At 51.1% G+C, this 24,329-nt stretch overlaps 2 protein-coding genes across 8 annotated transcripts; one reads left to right on the top strand and one right to left on the bottom strand.

Moving 5' to 3' along the window:
• The first annotated feature begins 837 nt into the window (after positions 1-837).
• On the top strand, positions 838-3,347 carry Mmp23b (matrix metallopeptidase 23B). 2 transcript variants are annotated; one of them, XM_074081592.1, is made up of 8 exons: positions 838-1,036; positions 1,297-1,511; positions 1,586-1,725; positions 1,806-1,973; positions 2,379-2,543; positions 2,627-2,737; positions 2,836-2,962; positions 3,119-3,347. In XM_074081592.1, the coding sequence occupies exons 1-8, from the start codon at positions 884-886 to the stop codon at positions 3,291-3,293; spliced, it is 1,254 nt and encodes a 417-aa protein (XP_073937693.1). In that variant the 5' UTR covers positions 838-883; the 3' UTR covers positions 3,294-3,347. The 2 variants fall into 2 exon arrangements, with proteins under 2 accessions (XP_073937693.1, XP_073937692.1); XM_074081591.1 differs by having other exon boundaries at positions 2,833-2,962.
• Positions 3,348-4,154: 807 nt separating this feature from the next.
• Positions 4,155-23,656, bottom strand: Cdk11b (cyclin dependent kinase 11B). Of its 6 annotated transcripts, none has more exons than XM_020171421.2 (20): positions 23,369-23,656; positions 22,592-22,715; positions 21,250-21,365; positions 19,449-19,576; positions 17,858-17,996; positions 14,726-14,862; positions 10,869-10,991; positions 10,101-10,196; positions 9,860-10,021; positions 9,516-9,581; positions 8,712-8,887; positions 7,858-7,948; positions 6,743-6,864; positions 6,385-6,490; positions 5,922-6,043; positions 5,742-5,849; positions 5,508-5,624; positions 4,905-5,053; positions 4,530-4,719; positions 4,155-4,448 (listed from the first exon to the last, which is right to left on the bottom strand). In XM_020171421.2, exons 2-20 carry the CDS (start codon positions 22,700-22,702, stop codon positions 4,356-4,358), a joined length of 2,352 nt encoding a protein of 783 aa, XP_020027010.1. In that variant the 5' UTR covers positions 22,703-22,715; positions 23,369-23,656; the 3' UTR covers positions 4,155-4,355. The 6 variants fall into 6 exon arrangements, with proteins under 6 accessions (XP_020027010.1, XP_020027011.1, XP_073937680.1 ...); XM_020171422.2 differs by lacking the exon at positions 23,369-23,656 and adding an exon at positions 23,127-23,348; XM_074081579.1 differs by lacking the exon at positions 23,369-23,656 and adding an exon at positions 22,473-22,518 and having other exon boundaries at positions 22,592-22,686.
• Between the last annotated feature and the right edge of the window lie 673 nt (positions 23,657-24,329).

Below are 24,329 nucleotides of genomic sequence, written 5' to 3'. Positions count from 1 at the left end.
GCGCCCCCGCCATCGCCGCGCTGCGCTCTGCCGCCCGCCCAGTACAGCGCCGGCCGCCCCGTCGAGCCTTTCGGCCTCGGGGCACCGCTCCCCGTCCCCAGCCAGGGCCGCCCCAGAACCCCCCCCACCCCGACGCTCGGCTGCCCTCCCCACGTCCCCGACTGCAGAACCCCTTTCCTCCGAGCCCGGTTAGACGGTCCGGGGCTGCACCCCCCACCCACGGCCCACTCCTCACTGGGGTCCAAGGCCCGCCCTCCGCCGATCCCTTCCCGGCTCCCCACGGGACCCTACAGGTTCCCCACCCTCCACCCCCGCGGGCCCTCGCGACCGCTCGCGTCCTCTTCCCTCTGCCCCTTCCAGCCGCCCCACACTCACTGCCACGTCCCTTCATTCTGCGTCTCCTCCCCTCCCGCGGGCACGCGTCCGGGGCTGGCCGCGCTCAGCCACCCGGGCCAGGATGGAGGCTCTGCTCCCAGGCCTCATTTGGGGTCCAGGGGATTGGGAGGATTCCATTTGGTAAAGAAGTCATTCGGCGCCAACCAGCTTGTGGGGCCTCCGGCTGACACCCCTTTGCCAAGCCGAGCTGTCCCTTCACTGACCTCTCCCCTGCTCCTGGCGACCCCACCCAGCAGGCCCTTGTTGGTGCCACTGCCAACGACCACAGCCTGGTCTCAGACCCCCCTGGGGCAGCGGGCCGCTCCCGGACAGGCCAGGCCAGCTGGTTTTCTTCAAGGGCGCCGCACTCCCCCCCCACCGCCGCCCCTCCACGGGGCTGAAACCCGAGCCGCCCGCCACCGCCTCCCCGCGCTCCTCCCCGGCTCGGCGGCCCAGGTCCCCGCGCCGCGCTGCCCCGTGCGGCCCTGAGCCCGACAGCGAGTCCGCCATGGGCCGCGGGGCCTGCATCCCCTGCGCGGCGTCGGGCGCTGTCCAGGCCCGCTGGCTCGGGGCCGTGCTGGGCGGGCTGTGCCTGGTCCCCGCGCTCGTGCTGCTGGCGCGGCTCGGGACCCCATCGGCGCCGGCCTGGAGCGCAGCGCAGGTGAGCAGCGGGGCCAGGTGCGCGGGGTGGGCGGCCCCGCACCTGACGGTGTCGGTGGCTCCTGGGGTGGGCAGTCTGTGGGTCGGGATGTGAGTCCCTTAGGTCCGAGCGTCCAGCGGTGGCCGGAGGTCAGCGTCCGTCCCCAGCTCCGCCCACTCCCACCCGCTCAGAAGTGCCAGGCTCAGGGTAGAAAACTAAGACGAGAAGTCACCGCCCCCTCCCCGCCCCCTCCCCCCATGGCTTTCTACACTTCCCGACAGTCGGTTTTCTGGACCAATTTTGGGGCCTGGAAACTCTCCCTACTGCCTCGCCACGCCCACTTCCCTCCTGCGAAGACAGACGTGGCTGCGCCCGACCCGTCGGGGGTCCACATCACCCAGGTCCTCACCCCACCGACCTGGCTGGCCCCCCGAAGACGCCGCTACACGCTGACCCCAACCAGGCTGCGCTGGGACCACTTCAACCTCACATACAGGTGCCTCCTGGCTCTGGGGTTGGGGGGCCTTTGCCAAGCCCAGACACAACCTTCGACCTTGACTCTCACCCCAGGATCCTCTCCTTTCCCCGAAACCTCCTGAGCCCCCGTGAGACACGGAGAGGCCTGGCTGCTGCCTTCCGCATGTGGAGTGATGTGTCTCCCTTCAGCTTCCGAGAGGTGGCACCTGAGCAGCCCAGTGACCTTCGGATAGGTGGGTTCCATAAGTGGGTACCTGTCCCTGCCCCTGCCCAGCCCCCCCCCAGGCCCTGTTTCAGCCTTGTGCTCCCCCAGGCTTCTACCCGGTTAACCACACAGACTGCCTGGTGTCCACTCTACACCACTGCTTTGACGGCCCCACTGGCGAGTTGGCTCACGCCTTCTTCCCACCCCATGGTGGCATCCACTTTGATGACAGCGAGTACTGGGTTCTGGGCCCCACACGCTACAGCTGGAAGAAAGGTGACCCATGGCCTGGTCTCCAGTGAGGGCCTCCTTCTCTGTACCATGGGGGGCTACAGGGAGAGGGCTTTGGAGCAGGAGTAATTTTCTGATTTTGTGGGGTGTGTGTGTAGACTGTTATTTGGGGTCAAGCAGGCAAGGGAGGGGAGGCTGTGAGGCCCCCCCAGGCTTGGTTCTTGCAGCCCTGAGTCTGCTCCCTCCTCCCTCCCCGCTGAAGCCGCTGGAGAGCGAGCTGGAGTTGCATTCCTGGGTGCCGAGCTCACCGCCCGGGCTGGGAACATTCTTATCTTCCCATGGCTGTGGCCGAGGGTGGCTCAGCCCCACTCCAGCAGATGTGCTGGGCCTCTGGGAAAAGGCCAGGAGCGGAAGGGCTGGGGTCCGAGTGCTAACCCATGGGGCCCGCAGGCGTGTGGCTCACAGACCTGGTGCACGTGGCGGCCCATGAGATCGGCCACGCGCTGGGCCTGATGCACTCACAGCAGGGCCGGGCACTCATGCACCTCAATGCCACACTGCGAGGCTGGAAGGCGCTGTCCCAGGACGAGCTGTGGGGGCTGCACCGGCTCTATGGTGGGTGTCCTGGGGCAGGCAGGTGGGCGGGCAGGCGGGCGGCAGGGTTGAGTGGGCCCTGAGCCTGGTTGCCCTCCCTGAAGGCTGCCTGGACCGGCTGTTTGTGTGTGGCTCATGGGCCAGGAGAGGCTTTTGCGATGCCCGCCAGAGGCTCATGAAGAGGCTTTGCCCCAGCAGCTGTGACTTCTGCTACGGTGACGTCTGCGGTTGGGGTGGAGCCACTCTGGCCTGTCTCCCTGTGTTGGCCCTGGTCTGGTGGGGAAGAATTGACATTTCCCTGTACCCCAAGCAGAGTTCCCCTTCCCCACGGTGGCCACCACTCCACCCCCCCCCAGGACCAAAACCAGGCTGGTGTCTGAAGGCAGGAACGTGACCTTCCGCTGTGGCCAGAAGATCCTCCACAAGAAAGGCAAAGTATAGTGAGTGACCAGCACTGACTGGGCATGTGGAGGCAGGGAGCTCAAGCTGTGTGGGCACTAGGTGTGGGGCAGAATGGGCACATTCTGGAGGGACCCGGGCTGCCCGTGGCTCCTGGGATGGGGCAGGACAGGCATGCAGGAGCTTCCCCCCCACAGCTGGTACAAGGACCAGGAACCCCTGGAGTTCTCCTACCCTGGCTACCTGGCCCTGGGCGAGGCACAGCTGAGCATCATCGCCAACGCTGTCAATGAGGGCACCTACACGTGCGTGGTACGCCGGCACCAGCGTGTGCTCACCACCTACTCCTGGCGGGTCCGAGTGAGGAGCTGAGCCTGTTCAGAGCTCCTGGGCTAGAAGCCAGCAGATAAAGCACTTTCTCTCTGATGTGTCCATGCTGCTTTTTGGGATGATGGAGGGCAAACGGCTAGTCTGGGCCCTGCTGTAGACGGGCAGCAGCCCTACTCAGTTCTTGTCCACTTGGATGTGGGGAGCCTGGGGTGTCAGACTTCCCCTACTTCTGCAGTCCCTTGGGGTGAGGACATACTGACAGGACAAGGGCTGATGGCCTCTGGAGCAATGGGTAAACTGAAGCTCAAGTGCCAGCAGCATCACCTGGGTGAACCAAGAGGAGCCCACGGTGGGGTCTCAAGTGTCAGGGAAGGGGGTTGAGGACCATCTTGGGCAGAGGTGCAGGCACAGCTAGGCACCCCTTCTGCTGTATGAGGCCATCACCATGCTCAGCCCAAATGGGGTCAGAAGCCACAGGGCTGTACCCAATCCTGTCACCCCAGTCCTCTTCCCTAAGCTCAGGCAGCTAGTAGTTGTCCTCCAGAGCACACCCAGGACACACCAGAAAGAACACACCAGAGCTTCCTCCAAGAATAGTTTACTACATCCTAAAACGTTAACAACCTCATGTATGAAAACCCACCATGGCTGAGGCTACCACACATACGGATCTGCGACTGAGGCCCATGTGAACAGCGCTGGTCTGGACAGCTGGGTGAGCATGACCACCTTGCTCACTCACACAGACACAGATCTCTGGTCCCCGAGACCCACAAGCAGAGAACGCTGGCTCTGCTCCAGACCAAGGTTCTGCTGTGGAGAGGGGTGGGTTGCCCACTCTGACACCTGCAGACACCCACCCTTCCTAACGAGGCAAGGCAGACACATCTGGAAACATACAGCTTTTCATTCCAAAAAGGAAATAGTGATTTAATTCTACAAATTTACAAATCAAAATATAAAAACCAAAACGTGGAAAATCAAGTTTAGATGAAGAGTTCCAAGACAGGGGTCCTGGCTCATGGCAGCTCTGGATGCAGGACCCACATGTCCAGGCAGGGCAGGAGCCCTGCTGCCGGGGAATGGGCCAGGGTCGCTTTGACTTCAGAACTTGAGGCTGAAGCCAGGGCCTGCAGCTGAGGCCCCCTGGTTTGTGGTGGTGAGGTGGAAGCCTGTCTCCTTCAGGTCATCATCACCCTGTGAAGCAAGGTGTGTACTATGAGGACTGTGCCTCAGCCAGTGCCCCCCAGGGGGACCCTTGCCAGCCGGGCCTCTCACCAACTGGCTGTAGCCCAGGCCACCCTCAGGGGGCCGTGGACTCGTGCCACGCTTCACCCGTTGTTGCTCGCTCTTGGCAGGCCACGTGGGGAACATCGAGGGATCAATAGGGAGGGGGGTCTCTCGGAAATACTCATGCTTGAGGCCATCTTCTGCATTGATCCTTCTCCCAGGGAAATATGTCAGGAACCTGGGGAGAACAGCACAGGGCAATGGGCACCCGCCATGCGGGCTGGGATGCAGGTGAGAGGCCTAGGGAGGAGAGGTGCCCACCTGTCTGGCATCCTTCAAAGGGCTCCCAGGCACCAGGCTTGGAGCCAAGGAACAAGCACAGGGCCCCTATGGTCACAGAGACCATGCTACCCCAGGACTCACTTGTTCATTAGATCAAATCCCTGGTCTGAAAGCAGGGCCCCAAAACGTTTTCGCAGGTTGTTATATGGATACTCGCTGAAGGTCATCTTCTTGACAGCTGGGAGGTCATTGTAGCCAGGCCAGATTTTCTCACTGGGGGTCCCCAGGTCCTGAAAGACAGGGGTGTCTGAACTGGCCACACCCACAGGGAAGGAGCCTGCTATCTGGTGCATCGTGCTAATGCATGGCCGTGGTTATCAAAGGACAGGCTACCAAGAGGCCATGCTATTGTTGGGTGCTGGTGGTTCATACCTGTAATCCTAGCTACTTGTGAGGCTGACATCAGGAGGATCATGATTTGAGGCCAGCCTGGACAACTAGTTTGTGAGACCCCATCTCCAAAATAACCAGAGCAAAATGGACTGGAGGTGTGGCTCAAGTGGTAGAGCACCAGCTCTGCAAAGGCAAAGTTCAAACCCCAGTCCCATCAAAGAAAAAGAGGCCATTCTGTGATCTGAGCCCCCCAACCCTGACCCTCATCCTCAGCTGCTCCTGATGGTGCCTGCACAACCACAACAGGGCCCAACATCCACAACAGATGGATGGTCTAGCTTCCATACGCACCTTAAAAACCTTGTTGATCTGATCAATTTCTGACTTTCCAGGGAATAAGGGCTTCTGTGTCAGCAGCTCCCCAAAGATGCATCCCACTGACCACATGTCCACAGCTGTGGAGTATTCCTAAGAGTCAAAGGATACTCACGGCTCAAGTGCCTACAGGCCCACACTCTTAGTGTCAGCCCCAAGTCTAAGCGAGGTCACTGCAGGCAGGGGAAGCTCTCAGACCCCCAGACTCACCTTGGCGCCAAGCAGCAACTCTGGAGCTCGATACCACAGGGTCACCACTACTGGGGTGTAGGCCTTCAGGGGTGACCCATACTCCCGGGCCAGCCCAAAGTCACCCACCTGTAAGGATAGAGGGAGTCTATGAGGACTGCCGTGGGCTCCAGAGCAGAGTGGGTGGCAGGTGGGACTCACCTTGAGGATGCCAGCGTGGCTCAGCAACAGGTTGGAAGTCTTGAGGTCCCGGTGCAGGATCCAGTTGTCATGCAGGTGCTTCACTCCACGCAGCAGCTGGATCATCAGGGTCTTTACCTCCCCTGGGAAAGTGCTGGGGTCACACGCACACCCCACACCAGTGAGCCCTTGATGCCCCACAACAGGCCCAGGGCCCTCCAGGGTCATTTAGGTGACCCAGAAGCTGCCAGAGACTTCTGGGGGAAGTTTGTCCCAGGATTGACCAGCGTGGCCCTTGGGCACATTGTGGTCAGTATGGAGTGTCACTGGAATCACTACAAGGACAATGCTCAAAGGGCTACCCCCTCATGGCATAGCCTGAGTGTCCTGCCCACATTTCACAACCAAGGAGCACAGCCCACCCAGGTACGGAGGTGTCTTCCCTCCAATGGCCAGCAGCCTGCAGGGTAGCACATGGCCCTACCTGGCAGGAAGGGCTGCTTCATCGTCTCCATCAGGCTCTTGAGGTCATGCTCCACATAGTTCATCACGATGTAAATCTTGTCCATGTTGCTGCCTACGACAATTTCCTAGGAATAGACGGGGTTGGTGGGGGGGGGGGGTCTGTGGGTGCTTGGTACATCCTCTAACCCCACCCTGCAGCCACCGGCTCTCCCAGTAAACCTGAAATCCTAGGCAGACACTAATGGGCAGCAAAGACCTACTAAGACATTTTGGGAAACTAATGTCTACTTTTCTGCTGTGAAAGTTTGCTGAACACCTGACCTCAGGAACCTTCTCCCTTCCCATGGGAATACCCCTCTTCAGGGGCCGGGCCTCACTCTGACAGTAACGATGTTGGGGTGCTGGGCCTTGAGAATTGTATTGATTTCCCTCAGTGATGTAATCGGGAAGCCCTCCTTCTCCTTCTCCATCTTCAACCGCTTCAGAGCCACAATTTCATCTGAAAGAAAACCATGTAAGTAAGGCTGGGTAGAATCCTAGCATGTAATCATACTTGCAATCCCAGCTACTCAGGAGGTGGAGATTGGGAGGACAGCAGTTTGAGGCCAGCCCAGGCAAAAAGTGTTTGAGACCCTCAACTCAGTAAGTACTAAAAAAAAAAAAAAAAAAAAAAAGAAAATTATATAATTAGACCAGGTGAAGTGGCACATGCCTCTAATCCCAGTACTTTGAAGGTGGAAGCAGAAGAATCAAGAGTTCAGGCTAGCCTGAGCAACACAGCAAGACCCTCTGAGGGCCTAGGTTCTGACTTTCTGTTTATAGAGCATTTTTTATTTCATAGTAAAGACCTTGCTCTAAGAAGAAGAACCCTGAGCTAGGGGTGTACCTCAGTGGCTAGCGGTCACCTAGATTAGATATCAACACCACCACCACCAAAAAAAAAAAAAAAAAAAAAAAAGAAGGAAATCCCAACCTGTGGATACGTGGAGCTTAAAGCACATCTTCCTGCTATCAATGTATGCCTGCCACTCCCCTGGCATTATCTCTCACCCCTGGAGTGTACCACCTGCTGTCATAGTGAACAGCAGAGCCTTAGTCAGGTGTGCAACACTTAAGTCAGAACCTGGTGCCTGCAAGAGATGGCACAGCCCAATGCCTGGCACCAGGGAAAGGCAGGGCTGACTCTGAAGGTGCACAGGGCCTTGTAGATGGGAATCCACCTCTGCCACAGGCAGAGGTCACAGGGTACAGTGGCCAGGAGCCCAGGCCAGCTGCCAGGGGCGGGATGATCACTGTCCCTCCCAGAGTCAGCATGAGGACCAAGTAGAACTCTTCAGGGAAATAGAAGAACCTCCAAGCCTGGGCTGGCAGTAGTGCAGGGGTGACCCACTGACTGCCACTCCTGAAGAATGCTGCCTGTCTGGGCTGTTGCCTGCTGCCCACTCCTTGCCAAACCCCTCCCTTAGTGTGACACAGCAGGACTCCGTCCCACCTGTTTTCTTGTCCTTGGCTCTGTAGACCACCCCATAGGTGCCTTCTTCAATCCTATTGAGGCACTGGAACTCCTCCACGCTCCGACAGCCCTGGGGAGGCAGCAGTGGTATGAGGGCTCGGCAGCCATGCTGACTGAGGGGAGCTCTCATCAATGCCCATGCCACACCTTGCATAAGGCAGGTATGCAGAAAAACTTTAGTGTCCTCAGGAGGACAATGAGTGTGTGGGGGGGGAACAGCAGCAACTTTGTTCTTTCTCTGCTTTCTTCTGAGACCACCTACCACTTTAGTACAAAATAAAGCCAGGGTGAACAACAGCATCTTTCTGCCTGGAAGACTGTGATACCTGGAGAAAGGCAAGGCCCACCTGCTTACAGCATGAAATGCCTTCCCTCCGTGTACACCATGGGTTGGGGTGCTAGCACTCTGTGTGGCCTATGGCTAGGCTCATGCTACCCAGAAGCACTACTGGGCAGAGGTGCTTGCTGATGAATCTCAGGCGTAGGCAACTAGGTCCCACAGTGGTGTTCCAGGCACATGCTCCCAATCCCTCCCAGCAGTGTCCAACACTCACTGGCCTCTACGCTGACTGCCTGCCCACCTGTTCAGGGGCCAAGGGAGGGAAGACGCAACAGCATGTAGCTCCTGATGCCCAGGAAGCCTCCTCAGTGCTGACAGGCATGAGGAAGGACCATAACCAAGCTCACAGGAGGCTGGCAGCAGTGCCTAGGCAGCCAGATTGCTGCTCAGGGGTAGTAGCTTCCTTAATTTGGCTCTGATCTTGGCCACCTGCTTGTCTCAGATCACCAAAGCAGGGAGCAGGCCAGGGGTAAGGGTAGGAGTGAGGCCTGACCTGAAGGGCCGGCAGGTACTTGGGCAGCTCCTGCTTGAGCTCAATAGGCGACAGAGCTGGGGAGTCAGGCACGTAGTCCCCTTCAGTTGGGACGCTGCTCTGTGGGGTCCCCTCGCCCACTTCTTCCTCCCCTTCTTCACTGTCCCCGGAATCTCGGTCAAATCGTGACTCTGGAACTTTAAACGTTAAACTTAATTATGAAACCAGGAATAAGCAAGTGCTACCAGCACTCCTGTTCTGGGGCCTGAGTGCATGGCAAGGGAAGCACGGCCTGTCTCCTCCACATGGGAGCTGGTATTGGGTCCAACCCGTGAACAAAAGATATCAAGTTCTATGGTACTGGTGAGCTAGGTGAAGAAAGCCACTGAGCCAGACACCGAGCTCTGAGAACGAGGGCAGGTGCCATATGGAGTGGGCATGCCCAGAACTCATGCCTACCAGGTCCTGCTGCCTGATGGAGGCTCTCCCTCTCAAGTAAGTGTCTGCACCATCAAACCCAGAAGCTTCTAATAGCCTCCTTCAGTATTCCAGTGACAGTGGGCACTCAGAAGGATGCTGTCAGCTACTGCTATTCCTTGCTATGCAATGTCAGCCCCCGTGGGCACAGACTGTACGCCCAATAGTGTGTCCTCAGGAGTTGGGGCCCTCTCAGCTAGCTCCCAGTTTTTGGACATTGCCAGGGCAGGAGCTCACTGCAGCATTTGTGGAAAAATCACGAGTTCATGGGGCATTAAGTGCTACAGACGGTCCGTGTTAATGGGGCCAGAAAGAGGATATGGTATGCTATTATAGGGAGGTCCTTACCAACCAAGATGTGGTTTTCATTTTCTTGCTCTTCATCATCACTCATTTCTTCATCGCTTACTTCTTCTGCAAAGAAACAAGTATTTGGAAACAGGAACTGCTCAGAACAGCATGAGGGTGAGCCCTGACCTTGGAGCTGCTGGTCTAAGGGTCAGCATGAGCAGAGGAAAAGCAGCCAAGGTTCTCCTCAATTTTAGGGCCTGAGTCCCACAGAGTAAGGCAATTTCAGTTTGGAAATGTTCTTAAGTGAGGTATCAAATTATTTTGTACCATCACTAAACTCTCCACAGTGAGCTCAATGCTTTTAAATCCGTGAAAACCATCAGGATCTGCAGGCTCCTCACCTGCAGACTGCTCCGAGGCCTCCTCAGAGTTGCTTCCAGTCTCCTCCTCTTCCTCCTCCTCTTCTTCCTCCTCCTCCTCCTCCTCTGTCTCCTCACTGGTGCTCCCTTCCTCCTCTTCTTCCTCCTCTTCCTCTTCTTCCTCGGAGCCTGAGCCCGATTCCGCTGCAAAAGAAACTCAGGTAAGCCATGGCTTTCCCTTGTGTGGCAGCAACAGTCAAGATCTCAGCTGGGGCTCAGGTACCTGATGAAGACTCGGCTGAGCTGGTTTTCCTCTCACTGTCGCTGATGTCCTGTAGGTCAGACAGCAAGTCTCTTTCTTCCATTTTCTCTTCTTTTACTTGTGAAACAAACCATCAAATGTGAATTTGGGGAATTTATTTATTTTTTATTTATTTATTTTTGTGGTACTGGGTATCAAACCCAGGGTCTCATGCATACTAGGCAAACACTGAACTACTGAGCTTCATCCCCAGCCCTTGGGAAAAGGTGTTTTTTTTTGTGGTATCAGCTGGAACTCAGGGTCGACACCTTGAACCACTCCACCAGCTGTGTGTGTGTGTGTGTGTGTGTGTGTGTGTGTGTGTGTGTGTCTGATTTTCGAGATCGCGTCTTTCGAAGTATTTGCCATGGCTAGCTTCAAACTGTGATCCTCCTGATCTCTGCCTCCTGAATAGCTGGGATTACAGGCGTGAGCCACCAGTGTCCAGCGGGAAATGTTTTTATAGTAAACAAGATTGCACTACCCAAGAGATGCACACAAGGACCAACTTCGCTCTGTATGAAAAATAGCCCATCCACATACACGCATGCATTACTTCAGGCAAATGTCAACAATCCCCCAAAACATGGGGGCACTGTAACCAGTGTATTGTTTTATTGCAGTAAGGAAATTGCTTTGTTGGGCTTTCCTTAATTTCATAAAATTGTTAAGGAAGCCAATTTTTATGTTCAAGCATCTCCAGGAATAACATTCCATGGTGACTTGAAATGAGCACTAGCCTGGCCTCACCTGGCTTCCGGGAGTCCACCAGCTCAAAGCGTTCCCGTGGTGGTCGTAGCGGGCTGCGGCTCCAGTGGCTGGCCTTGCTTTTGTCACTGTAGTCCTCCCTCATTGTGCGATGATGCGCAGAAACTGATGACACAGGAAAGAGTGGAGATGATGCTGGCAGTCTTTCCAACAAGGCCTCACTCTGGACATAGCTTCCCTGGGATACCCCACACCTGCACCTGGGCAGACACACCTACAGTGCATACACGGGACCAACATCATTGACATCAGAGGCCATGGGCTGACCCCAAGGACTAAGGGACCTTTTAGACACATCTTCACTGGTTGGGAAAATAACAAAGTGAGAAACACCAGACATCGACTGGATGGCAACAGCTGGCAAAATCTGTCTTATGCAAAAGTGTGGAACTCTGGAGTCTGTTGACAGCGTGCAGTCCCAGGAGAGGCTTGAACAGTCAACTGTGGTTATCCATGGTCAATTTATCTCTTAGCACCACAGCAGCTGCCCACTCCCACCCCCAGGCCAGCAGCTGTGCTGGAGATCTCAGGCTGCCCTGCAGGACCAACAGAGACAAAAGGACCCTGTCATCTGACCATCAGGGTCCTATGCTTTGGCTGATGCTTGCAATCAGCTGTTGTTGCAACCCCTCTACCCAGGATGGCTTTCTGAGTGTGTAAGGACCAAGCTGCACTGCCACCCCTTGTCTAGGAGCCAGACAAGGACATTAAAGCAACTGAACACACAGGAGGTCAGAAAGTTACTGAACATGCACAGGAACAGGTGCAGGCTCAGAAGTGACCCAGGAGGAAACACCAGGTTTATCTTCAGCAGAGAAGGTGCCAATCAAACAGCACAGTGAGCCCTGAGAAGGGTCTGAGTTCCAGATTATCACAACTGGCCAAATCCCCACAAACAAAATCACAACACATCAAATCAAACAGGAAAGCATGTCCCATTCAAGAAAAAAGTAAACCCACAAAACTGCCCTGAAGACCTGATAGCATATCTCCTTGACAAAGACGAGCCTGGTGCCAACCTGCAGGAATGGCCTCAAAGGAAGAGAGTAAGAGCAGGTCATTAGCCTTGGACCTAAGGAGAGAATGCACTTGGCAGGGCCTGTGCATCTAGGTCCTTCAGTAACACCTTGGTCCACGTGTTGATCCTTCTGGCAAGGAAACCATCTGCTGCATCTTAGAGGTGAGGGCAGGCCAACAGAGGTCCATTCTCCATAGGTGTTGCTATGTTGCTGCCCGGGCATGGCCCAGGGGTACAAGGAGTGGACAGAACCGCCTCACATACCAAATGCTGGGCCACAGGAGGACATAAAAGCCAGACTCAGCCATCAGAGCCCTGCCCACTCAGGTATGAAGATAATACAGTCTGAAGATGTCACCCTATCCCTTCAAACAGCACCACTTGTGAACGGAACACCTCAAACTAGTGTTTTCTGTTAGCAAATTCCCTGTGTGTGAACAGACATAAGGCAAAAACAAGACTTAAGACAATTGGCTCAAAGATGCTCAAAGAACTAAAGGGAGACGACATGGCAAAAGTTAAGAAAATGGTGCATTAACATGGAAAGAAACAGGAAAACTAAAAACATTAATTTTAGAGCTGAAAAATACAATAATGGAGTCGGGTGGTTGTGGCTCATGGCTGTAATCCCAGCTACTCAGGAGGCAGAGATCAGGAGGATCTTGCTTTGAAGCCAGTCCAGGCAAATAATTTGCAAGCCTATCTTGAAAATACCCAACATAAAAAATGGCTGGTGGGGTGGTGGCTCAAGTGATAGAGTGCCTGCCTAGCAACCATGAAGCCCAGTTCAAAACCCAGTACCTCAAAAAAAAAAAAAAAAATTACAATAATGGAAATACACAATCCATTAAAGGAGGGACAGAAAGGCAGATCCTGGGTTCAGTGAACCTGAAGATAGGATAATAGAAACAAAACCTGAAAAATAGAAAAACAACTGAATAGGAGCCCACAGAGCCTAGGGGACCTGAAGAACAGCAGCAAACAGACCACCTGGGCTCACAGGAGTCCAGGAAGAAGAGGGGGACAGAGAGAATTCAAAGGGTAACTTCTGAAGTCCCACAGTTTTTGGAAGACGTGAATATTAACATTCAAGAATCTTAACAAACTCCAAGTAGGATAAACTCCCACATGAGATAGGTTACAATGAAACTGCAAAGACAGAGAAGCCCAAAAGCAGAGGTTGTATTCTAAACTGAGGCAGAAGCCAGTGATGTGATACATCTGAAAGAAAAAAACTGCCTGCCAAAAATCCTATACCTGGCCTACAGATACAGTGAGGGAGAATTTAAGACATTCCCAGATAAAAAAGCGCTGCAGGACTTGGTCACCACTAGACTGTCTCGCAGAAAGCCCTCATAGGAGCCCCCACAGGCAAAAAGGGAGGCGGAGAGGATGAAAGTCTGAAGAAAGAGTTCAGTAAAGGTAAATACATGGGGTTGTAAAAGCTAGTGTAACTGTGTAACAACTGTTTATAACTTGACTTTTTGTTTGCTACATGACTTAAAAGACAAGTGCATTTTTAAAAAGTTACTGGTTTATGGACATCAATCATAAAGATGACATGTGACATCAACAATTGAGGCAGGCAGGGATGGAGATGTAATAAAGCAAAGTTTTGCATGTTACAGAAGCAAAGCAGGTATGAATTAAAACTGGTGCTATAACTTTAGGATGTTAAATGTAATCTCCATGATAACCACAAAAAACATGCAGAATGTACACAAAAGAAAAGGGGAAAGGAACACAAACATTTCACAAACAAAACAAAACCAAAAAAGTCAACAATGGGCAAGGGGGCATAGCTCAAGTAGTAGAGCGCTTGTCTAGCAAAGTGCAAGACCCTGAGTTCAATCCCCAGAACCTTCCCAAAACCCAACAAATACTTACAAGTTAATTTGGACAGAACTGATATATGGGTTGGGGGTATGGCTCAAGTAGTAGAGTGCCTGCCCAAAGAGCACAAAACCGAGTTCAACCTCCAGTACACAAAAACATACAAATGAAAAACCCCACAAAGGATGGCAGTAATGCAGGAAATGAGGGACAAAGAAAGCAATAAGGCAGGTAGAAAATGAAAAAACAAACAAAAATAAAAACAAAATTAAGTCCTTCCTACCAGACAGCCTCCAAAAGGAAGGTAGCACAAGCTACCACAAGAACGGGCCCTGAAGACTTTATGCTGAGAGGAATAAGCCAGCCACAAAGACAATGCATAATTCCACTCCAGAGGAAATGACGATTGTCAGGTCCCTAGCAATAAGAAACACGATGGAGGGTGTCAGGCTGGGAGTGGAGGATGATGGGAGTCACTTATGGGAACAATGTAGGTAGAAAGAGTTCTGGGGATGGATGGTGGGGATGGTGTGCAGCAATGTGAATATACTTAAAGCCACTGAATGTACACTTAAAGATGGTTGGTGTATTTCCCATGTATCTTGTATGTGTGTGTGGTACTGGGGTTTGGTGAACTTGTCAGGCAGGTGCCCTACACTCGAGTCTCCAGCCTATATTTGCCACAGTTCTACAATTTTCAAAAACTGGAGTTCAGGAGCCAGGAATCCACCTCTCAAGTGTGCCCAACAAAAGGGCAGCCGACAATATAGTACCATGTCTGGCAAGGACAGGCCTGGCTACACACCCTGGCCCAGCACTACCTTTGCTCAACCATGTCTGGCCTTCCCACCCATCAACGTTGGCTCGCCCTGTGGGTGCTCTGCCCAGGGCCAGCTCAGGGTGGGGACAGCACATGCACTGAGGCAGAGATGAGTGCCTGCAGGAAACCTGTGTGAGCTGCCCAGGCAGGGGCCCCATGGAAGAGCACCTTCCCTTCGGGCCTCCCGCTCTTTGCGCCGCTCCTCTGCCCGCCGCTCCCGCTCCTTCTGCTCCCGCTGCTCCTTCTGCTGCTCCCGCATCTTGCGCTCCCGCTCTCGCTTCCTCTCTAACTGCTCCAGGCGGTCCCTGGAAAAAGCAGAAAGCTTGCTTTCTTGCCAGGCATGGTGTGGCATGGTAGTGCATGCCTATGATCCCAGCACTTGGGAGGTTGAAGCAGGAGGGCAGTGTGTGTGAGGCCAATCCAGGCTACATAGTAAGTTTCTATCTTATCATTACAGAAAATAGAAAACAGCCATTTCTTAGGTTTTCTGCTCAACTTACACAGTGTCTTTGCATGCTGCTAATCTACAAAGGACTGCTTAGGAGCTGGAGACACATGCACACAGCATGAGCACTATTCTTAGTGAGCCACTGCAGGATAGAACAAAGTACCACAAAAAGTGGCAGTCACCCTCAGAAACTGAAAACCTACTGGTCGTGGCATGTTTGCTAGTAGCCCTAAGAAAACACAGCAAGTATCTAAGTATGTAATGCATATTAAAACCACCTGATCAGGTCAATGTGGCTGGGGGCTGGTGATTCATGCCTGTAATCCTAGCTACTTGGAGAGGCTGAGATGGGGAGGATGGAGGTTGGAGGTCAGCAAGGGCAAGTATTTCTTAACAGACCCTATCTCCAAAATAGTAAAATGGACTGGAGGCATGGCTCAAAAAGTAGAGCACATGCTTTGCAAGCACAAAGTCCTGAATTCAAACCTCAGTTCTGCAAAAAAAAAAAAAAAAAAATCAATGTGCCCAGGCTGTAAAGGAGGCAGAGGCAGGGAAGCCTATCGGGAAAGGTGGGGAGGAGGCTATAGCCCAGAGGCCAGGGGGATAACTTTCTTTCAGTGGGCTGTCCAGGCAGATGGATCCTGGGACACCCCAGCCTGAAACAGTGTGGGCTTAAATGTAACACAGGAGGGCAGAAGGCAGGTTGCTTGGAAATAAAGAAGGCATTTCCCAGAGTGTAGGAAGTATTGGTGACTGAAACATGTGGCCAGCCACATAAAGTGACAAAATTCATGTGTCAGAGTTAATTTTTCATGTTAATATAGTCTGAATACAACCTGAAAAGCTAATTCAGGTTTTAAAAGGAGTATCATTACACACACATAATGAACACATAAAAATGATGAAATCAAGCCAGTTATGGTGGTGCAAGCCTGTAATCCTAGCACAAGGAGGTAGAGGCTGGAAGAGCAAGAGTTTGATGCCAGTTAGGGCTACAGAGTGAGACCCTGTCTCAAGAAACCAAGGCCTGGGAGTGTAGCTCTGCAGAGCACCTGCCTAGCATGCTTGAGGCCCTGGGTTCCATCATCTCTAGCACTGCAAAAAAAAAGAAAAAAGAAAAAGTGAAATCAAACAACTCGTGGTGCTTTGCTGGGAGCAAGGTCTGGTAGAGTGGCTCAAGTGGTAGAGCACCTGCCTTGCAAGTGCAAAGCCCTGAGAGTTCAATCCCCAGTACTGCAAAAACAAACAAACAAATAAACAGAGATAAAATGAGGGCAACACAGAAGATTATCATGGCCCCGCCTTCTGTACTTTTTGCAGACCATCACTAGCTGATGACAACACTGATGGGGAGGGCACTGTGCAGCACTGAACACTGAGTGACCCCTTTCAAAGGCAGCAAAGAAGCTGCGGGTGCTGGTGGCCTTGCTGCGCTGCCTTGGCAAAACCTCTATGCTGACCAAGCTGGGGGAAGACAGTAAAGGAGCAGAACCCAGGCTAGAAGGCCAATTCCAACTGCTCTCACCCACAGCCCAATAGTTTTCCAAGTATATGTGCTTCTCAGATTATCCTCTGGGCAGCTTCCAAAGCACAAATATGGTGGTTTTCCTCAATTTTGTAAAGCTTTAAAGCTTTTTTGGGAGAAAACTGGCAGATCTTGTTTGGTCCAAGCCAGAAGTCTGTCCAATACGTGCCTCCTGCTCCTCCTGCTTTACCTTCTGGGACATCTACACAGAAGCCCAAATGTTGCCTAATAACCTCCCCTCACTGCACAAGGCACTCAGTGCCCAGTACAGTCTGTTTTGTAAGCATGGGTGATTAACTGCCAGGACTCAGCGTCTCCACGCTGCTCCTCCTCAACGAGAGCCAATACCCCTCTCACTCTCCTTCCATGCTCTGTTCAGCATTACCTGCTGGGAATGGCCAATACCTGCACACTCCCTCATGCAGCACACCAGCTCCCAGCTCTCACCTGGTCAGATCACAATATAGGGGTAAACAGATGTCTCTCCTAAGAGTCTGAGCTGATGGGAGAGGAATTTGGAAAGGAATTTGGACACGAGTCTAGTGTCCCAGCTCCCAGACTGGGTCAAGGCCTTGGAGGTTTTCTTTCTTATTGTTCTGTCCTTTTACATTGGAAAGAAACAGAGTCTATTTCCAATGTGACAGAGGTCCCTAAGCAATCCATTTCCCTGGTCACCCCATGCTAGACCACATCCATAAGCAGTCTATGTCACTGGTTATCAGAGGTAAACTCAGAGCAGAGCAGAGTGGGGAACATTCACACAATTCTCCTCAGCAGTGATCTGTCAGAATTCATGTATGTGTACTCGCCAGCTTCCTCAGGGATGACAGCACTCTTTATCACAGCTTTAACATTTCAGACCTCATGTTCCTCCCAGAGGGAACTTGCCTCATACCCCAATGTCACAGGCTCAGAGGCCTTCACGAAGACCACCCCTCCCACTGCACCTCCTTTTCCATTTCCACTGCTTCCTGTCTGGCCTTGTGTCTAAATTCCCATTGCAACCTCCAGCATTTCCCTGCAATAACCCTTTCCTTAACCTATCACTGAACTGAATCTCTGGGTGAGCCAGGACCCTCCTGAAGGTCTCGCACCAGACTCCTGGGCCCTTTGTTACCTTCCCTGTCAATTCACATCCACCTGTCTGGCAGATACAGTAAAAGTCACTCCCTCCAGGAAAACTCTCACTTCCACCCAGCATCTATTGTGGCATTTCCTATGTTCATGTGCCAAAGCTGCCTTCTGACACCAAGTACCTTTTATCCCCTGCCTCAATAGGACACTGACCACAGCACTTGACTAAAGCTCCTTAATCAGCAAGCCTCACCTCTCTCTCCTGGAATGTTCTCTTGCCAGCTCCCTCCTCTTCTGTCTTTCCCATTCCCTGCGAGCTTTATCCTGCTCTTCTCGATGGCGCTTCCGACGTTCATGTTCTCTTTCCTTTTCTTTCACTCTAGCATGCTTCCCTGATGAGACATGACAAGTGTCACACAAAGAACCTCAACTTCCAAAAGTTTAACTTAAAAATTAAATCAGGAAGGCTGAATGGGTGGCTCAAGTGGTACAGTGCCTGCCTACCTTCACAAATGTGAAACCCTGAGTTCAAACCCCAATATTACCAAAAAAAAAAAAGGAAAAGAAAATTAAATTAAAATACTTAAATAACAGCTTGAAAAATCAATCTTATATTGAATTAAAAATGAGATATATGAAACTCTGTGTGGCAAGTCTCTGATTATGGAAAGAAAAAGGCTGTGGTTATTGCTAAACAAGACTTATTTCCCAATGTCCCTTTGGAGTATGGGGATTTGAACTCAGGGCCTCATGCTTGCTAGGTGGGACCCTCTACCACTTGAGCTACGCCACCAGCCCTTTTTTGTTTTGGGCATTTTTGAGATAGGGTCTAGAGAACTATTTGTCTGGGCTGGCTTTGATCTCCTGATCCTCCTCACCTCTTTTCACCTTCTTTTAAATCTATTAGTTTCATAACTTACAAAAATCACTATTCATAACCAATACAGAACAAAGCTTTGTTCCTGCTAATAGATTTCTATATCATGTTCTAAAAAACACATGAATTAACAAATGCATTTATAGCCTGACATGGTGGTACACGCCTATAATCCCAGCACATGGGAGTTTGAAGCCAGCTTGGACTAAATAGTGAGACCTTGTCTCAAAAACAAATAAAAACATCCTAGTTTTGGAGTTGAAGAAAAAAAACCCAAACAAATAAAAACAAAACAAAAAACGTTTAAATCATGCCCCAAGGCAAGTTTTCCAGTACACCTAAAGGCAGGCATAGTGGTGCAAGCCTGTAATTCCAGTGCTCAGTAAGCTGAGGCAGGAGGACCATGAGTAGGAGGCCAGCCTGGGCAACATATGGGGACCTGGTTCAAAGACCTTTTGGGACTGGCATGAAATCAAAACTCTTATTAAGCCACAGTCACTAGTTGGACTTAATCCAACTCCCACTTTTCTATGTGTTTTCCCCTGCATTTACTGAACAATGATTAATTTTGTAGACAAAGTAATCCAAAGCAAGATAATGAGGAAAATGGGTATTCGAAATCGCCCATGTCTTTATATCTCTAGCTAAAATTTTATTTGTCTTCTCTTTCCACTATGCTCTGGAAAAGTCGGATAATGACAGAAAAAACAAATATATGTGAGTCCAGCAATGGCTCACACCTGCAATCCTAGCTACTTGGAAGGCTGAGACCAAGAGGATCATGGTTCAAGACCAACTCAGGCAAACAGTTTGAGAGACACCACCTCCAAAATAACCAGAGCAAAATGGACTGGAGGTGGTTCAAGCAGGAGAGCACCTGCTTTGCAAATGTGAAGCCTTGAGTTCAAAGTCCATTCCTGACAAAAACACACACACCAAAAAAACACACGTGAACAAAACATAGTACCCCCTTCTGTTGAATGGCTGCGGTGCCTGCGCTTCTCCTTTCTCTTCTCATCTTTCCTGTGATGGGCCTTTTCCTTCCGAGACATTTGCTGGGGTGGTTTGATGGCCAGAGAGTCATCTTCTTCTCCTCTGAAATAGATACAAGTCACATCATACTGGCAAGTACATGGAGAACTAGGGACCCCCCCACCCAAAGGAAAAAAAAAGTCACAGTGGAATAAAGCTGAATCTGAACCATCACTTAAAAAAAAATATTTTGCTGGTGAAACAGCTCAAGTAGCAGAGCACCTGCTTAGCAAATATGAAGCCCCAAGTTCAAACTCTAGTACTGCCATTAGAAACAACAACAACAACAAAAAACATGTAAAAAAGATGTCTCAAATTTAAGCCTCTTTAAGGTTCAGATGAATATGAGAAGTCAATATGGGGTGTAAGGAGTGTGTTCATGGCTGGTAGAGTGGCTCAAGCAGGAGTGTGTTCATTATCTTCATTGTGGCTATGGTTTTAGGAGAATGCAAAAATGCATCAAATCACCCTCATTATGTGCAGTTTATTTTTTCATGTACAGTTTATTAAAGCTGTTATGCTCCTGTAATTTTATCAATCTTAATATCTCACAAATTCTCTCTCTCTTTTTTTTAAGATACAGGGTCTCACTGTGTCTCCCAGGTGGGAGTGCACTGGCTATTCACAGGTACAATCCTACTCTTGATGAGCACAGGAGTTTCTAACCTTGGCCAGTTCATTTCTCCTTAGGCAACTGGTGGTCCCCTACTCCTGGGAGGTCACTGTATCGATGCCTAACTTAGTGCAGACACCCAATCAGCACAGTGCACTACAGCCAGAACTTCTGGACATAAGTGCTCCTCCTACCTCAGCTTCCCGAGTAGCTAGGACTACAGTCATGTAACACTACACCTGGTTCACAAATTCATCAAATTCATTTGACATCATCTTTAACTGATTCTATACCATACCACCAAGACCCTGGAAGAACTTACAGGGCAATCATTCTACCTTAATTTCTGGTTGTACTTTCTTTAATTATCTCACAAGATATGACAAGGGAACAAATGACAGATATCTCTGCACAGAAAGAATCAAGACATGCATCTTGCCATCGGTATTTCTAACAGTGGCCTTTCTCTGCATTCTACTTTGGATTTGGATTACTTGTGTAAAATCTTTTCTTTTTTTTTTTTTTTTTTTTTTGGTGGCACTGGGGTTTGAACTCAGGGCTTTATGCTTGCAAAGCAGGCACTCTACTGCTTGAGCAACACCTCCAATCTATTATGCTCTGGTTATTTTGGAGACTGGTGGGGGGGGTCTCAAGAACTCTTCGCTCAGGCTGGCCTCAAACTGATTTCAGCCTCCCAAGTAGCTAGGATTATAGGTGTGAGCCTCGAGCACCTGGCTAAACCCCACCCCCTTTTGTTTTTTTTTTTGGCGGTACCTGGGATTGAACTCAGTGCTTTCTGCTTGCAAAGTAGGCACTCTACTGCTTGAGCTATACCATCATTCCCTAGCTAGTGTTTTCGAGATAGGGTCTCGTTTTTTTTTTTTGCACAGGATCTGTTTCCAAGTAGCTAGGATGATAGGTGGGACCCATCAGCCTGGTTCCTGGCTAAAATTTTACTCTTAAACATTTAACTATATTATCTAATTTAAAAGCTGGCTCGACTGAAGAATCACCACAAAGGAGGGAACACATTGCTCATTCTGTTGTTTTCAGAGGGGAATGATGTGTTACAACAGAAATCAGAGCTCCCAGTCAGTCTGCAACGTCTGGTGCATTCTCTCACCTGTCTTCCATAGAGTCCTCTCTTCTGTAAGGTGAGTTCCTGATTGTGATCTCCATTCGGTGATCCCTCAGCTCCCCCTCCTCAAGGGAATCCCGTTTGGAATCCCGGTCATCAGACTAGGAAGCAAACAGAAAATGAGTCATTTTCCTTATAAACTTTGTTTTTTATGGCAGTATGGAATTTGAACTCAGGGCCTTGTGAGTGCTAGGCTGGCACACAACCATTTGAGCCACACCCCCAGCACATTTTTTTGCTTTAGTTATTTTTAGGTATGGTCTCCAGTTTTTGCCCCAGGACCAACCTCAGACTGCCATTCTCTTACATATGGCATCCCACATAGCTGAGATCACAGGCACACTCTACCGTACTCTGCTTGTTGGCTGTGACGGGGTTTTGCTAGCTTTTTGCCTGTGCTGGCCTCAATTCACAAGCCTCCCAAATTCCACCTCCCGAATATAGCTGAGTTAACAGGTGTGATCAACCCCACCCAGTTTTCTTTTTTTTTGAGACAGGGTCTGGATATGTATCCCAGGCTGCCCTTGAACTCAAGATCCTCCTGCCTCAGCCTCCTGAATGCTAGGATTATGTGTTTGCCACCATGCTCAGTTCAATGTATTTTTAATGAAACCAAACTTTGGCAACACCCTAAAACTTCCATACACACTTTCAATGGCCAAATGTTACAAAAATAAAGAAAGAGCTCTTCTTCAAATCCAATGGCATTAGACTCACAAGTCTCTAGAACCCAAAACCTGAGATGGGAAATTTAAAGCCAGCGTAAAATATGACAAGAAACACTAGAATCTACGCCAAGTATGTTAGTTGCCTATGAACCAAAATTGAGACTTCTGTTAGATTTTACACACCAAATAATTTCTGGTAACTCATACAATCCTTATATATAGTTTCAAATGATCTGTCCCGACTTTACCAAAAGAGGTACTTCAGCCAACAACTCTGTCCATGTTATTATGCAAACCAAGAAAGATAGAAAACACTCGTATTAATTTCAAGGCAAGTTCCCACTATATTAAAAATACCTGGGAATGAATGGTATTATGAAATGAGAAAAATTAGTCCAGGTGCACTAGTGATTCTAGGTTCAGAACATTTTATTCTCCAAGTAGACATTCTCATTTAGACACAACTTCTGTGTTATCAACTGCCTCAATGTGAACTCATTACATGAATGTTTTGTTATTTAGAATAGATTTTGGGCTCACCTGTGACATTGGAAGTACAAAAGAACTTCACCGAAGAAGCGTTGTTCTAATGGAAAAATGAGGGCAAAGAAATTAAATCTCCTTTAAGAAAACCACTTACTTAAAAAAACATGGCTTACATTTTTTAAGCGTTTTATCTCTGCTTTCTCCTCTTGTTCTTTCCTTCGTTTCTTTTCCTGAAGAATTTCATCTAAAGTTTTCACTTTCCAAGAGTCCTTTTCATCACCCATTTGAGTTAAAACACTGTAAAAAGAAAAATAATTCAAGCAACCTCAGGACACAGCAAGCTCCGTTGTTTGGGAACACTTAAGCCTAGTCACTTCTGAGTGTTTCAGACTATGTCTCGAGTGGAGGGAAAGACTCTGTTGGAACATAATCTCTTTTCTGTTCGTGGGCAACTTAGTTTTCTTCAACTCAATTTTCTTATGCTCGAGAATAAAAGGAGATCACCCAGCTAAAAGCGCTTAGGTCAATGCCTGGCACTCACTTGGCTCTGCCTCTGGTGTCAAAAGAAAGTATCAGAAAGGCCATTTGGGCTAAACGGAGCCAGGACGGCTGGACTCTCCGCCGCAGGGTGCTGCGAGGCCTGGGGTGGGCGTGCGGAGAAGGGGCGCTCGCAAACCAGGCCGCCTGACCCGGGAGCCGAGTTCCTACCTCCTTGGGTTCAGCCACTCAACCCTAAAGTTTTGGATGTCAGCGGTTGGCTCCCGGGAGCGCCTGGAACCGCCGCCTCCTGCACTGGAACTTATGCGGGAGGCGAAACTGGACTGGAGAGAGGGGGTGTCGCTGGTTCCCGAATCCACGGCTGTCCCCACCCCGAGGTCCGCCCGGATCCGAGGCCGCGGTGCGTCGATCGCCCTGTGCTCTCTTGGGCAGGTCGCCCCACCGCCACTCACCCCTGTGCCGCTGCCGCTATCGCTGCCGCCGGTCCCCGAGCCAGAGAAGAAACAGTGCTCGGCGCGCGCTGGGAACGTCGTCACTTCCTGCGTAGACGCGTGCTGATGACGCACAACGACGGCGGCAACTCGGAACCTCCTTTTCAGCACCTGGGAAGAAACAGCGCCCAGCGAGCGCCTGGACGTCACCACTTCCTGCGCCGGCGCGTACTGATGACGCAAGAGGACTGGGCGGTTTTCGGGTCCGAGAACCCAGAAGTAGCGTTAGGCACCTCCCCTCGGCGTCGCCGAGCGGTGACTCGAGAACCGGGGCGGGGCGCGGGGCGCGGCTAGTCTTGCTCTGGAGATCAGACGAACCCGACTCTTCCCGTGCGCAGCGATCTGCCGGGTTTCTATGGCCGCCGCCGCCGCCGCCTGACCTCAGTGGCCTCGGAGCCCTCGGCCTGCGTCCCCGGCAGCGGGCAGAGCTCCCTCTTAGAGGCGCTCGAGCCGCACGTGCTGTGGGACGCGGAGCTCCGCGGCGATGGACGTCTTCTCCCCCTGGCCACGCGGTTGGCCTCCCTGTCCCAGCGGGGACAATGGGGGTGCTGACTGAAGTGCTTATTTTGTGCACCCAGCTGCCAGTCTGTCTCCTGAGCTCCCGGTGACCGGGAACGGCTTTCATTTTTCACTCCCTTCATGCTGAAAACTGACGAAGGCAGTAAAAAACAGCTTTGACGACTTCAGGACCAGAAACCCAAGAGTTACACAAAGACGACGACAAGCTACGTAGCTAAGATTCGCTTTACTTTTCAGAGCAAGAACCACTGACAGCCGCTCCCGTGGCTGCTCAGTTTACACAGCGCTCAGGAGGCATTGGCGACAGTGCCAACTTGTTACCACAGCCGAAGTTGCGAGACTCACTGGGTTACTTAACACAGATGCTTCCTAGGAGGCATTAACCTAGTTACGTAAAGACTGA

Source organism: Castor canadensis, chromosome 7 (genome assembly GCF_047511655.1).
Source record: "Castor canadensis chromosome 7, mCasCan1.hap1v2, whole genome shotgun sequence".
Classification (NCBI taxonomy): Eukaryota; Metazoa; Chordata; class Mammalia; order Rodentia; family Castoridae; genus Castor; species Castor canadensis.
This window is presented reverse-complemented; position numbering and strand designations above follow the sequence as displayed.

Bases quoted from the DNA above. Each gene is read 5' to 3' on its own strand.
- Cdk11b (XM_020171421.2), bottom strand. From the start codon at position 22,702: ATGGGTGATGAAAAGGACTCTTGGAAAGTGAAAACTTTAGATGAAATT. The intron at 5,625-5,741 runs GTGAGTCTGGGG...TTTGACTCTTAG, and splicing joins AGTTGCTGCTTGGCGCCAAG to GAATACTCCACAGCTGTGGA. The intron at 5,054-5,507 runs GTGCGTATGGAA...CCTGTCTTTCAG, and splicing joins AGATCAACAAGGTTTTTAAG to GACCTGGGGACCCCCAGTGA.
- Mmp23b (XM_074081591.1), top strand. From the start codon at position 884: ATGGGCCGCGGGGCCTGCATCCCCTGCGCGGCGTCGGGCGCTGTCCAG. The intron at 1,037-1,296 runs GTGAGCAGCGGG...ACTTCCCGACAG, and splicing joins CGGCCTGGAGCGCAGCGCAG to TCGGTTTTCTGGACCAATTT. The intron at 2,544-2,626 runs GTGGGTGTCCTG...CCCTCCCTGAAG, and splicing joins GGGGCTGCACCGGCTCTATG to GCTGCCTGGACCGGCTGTTT.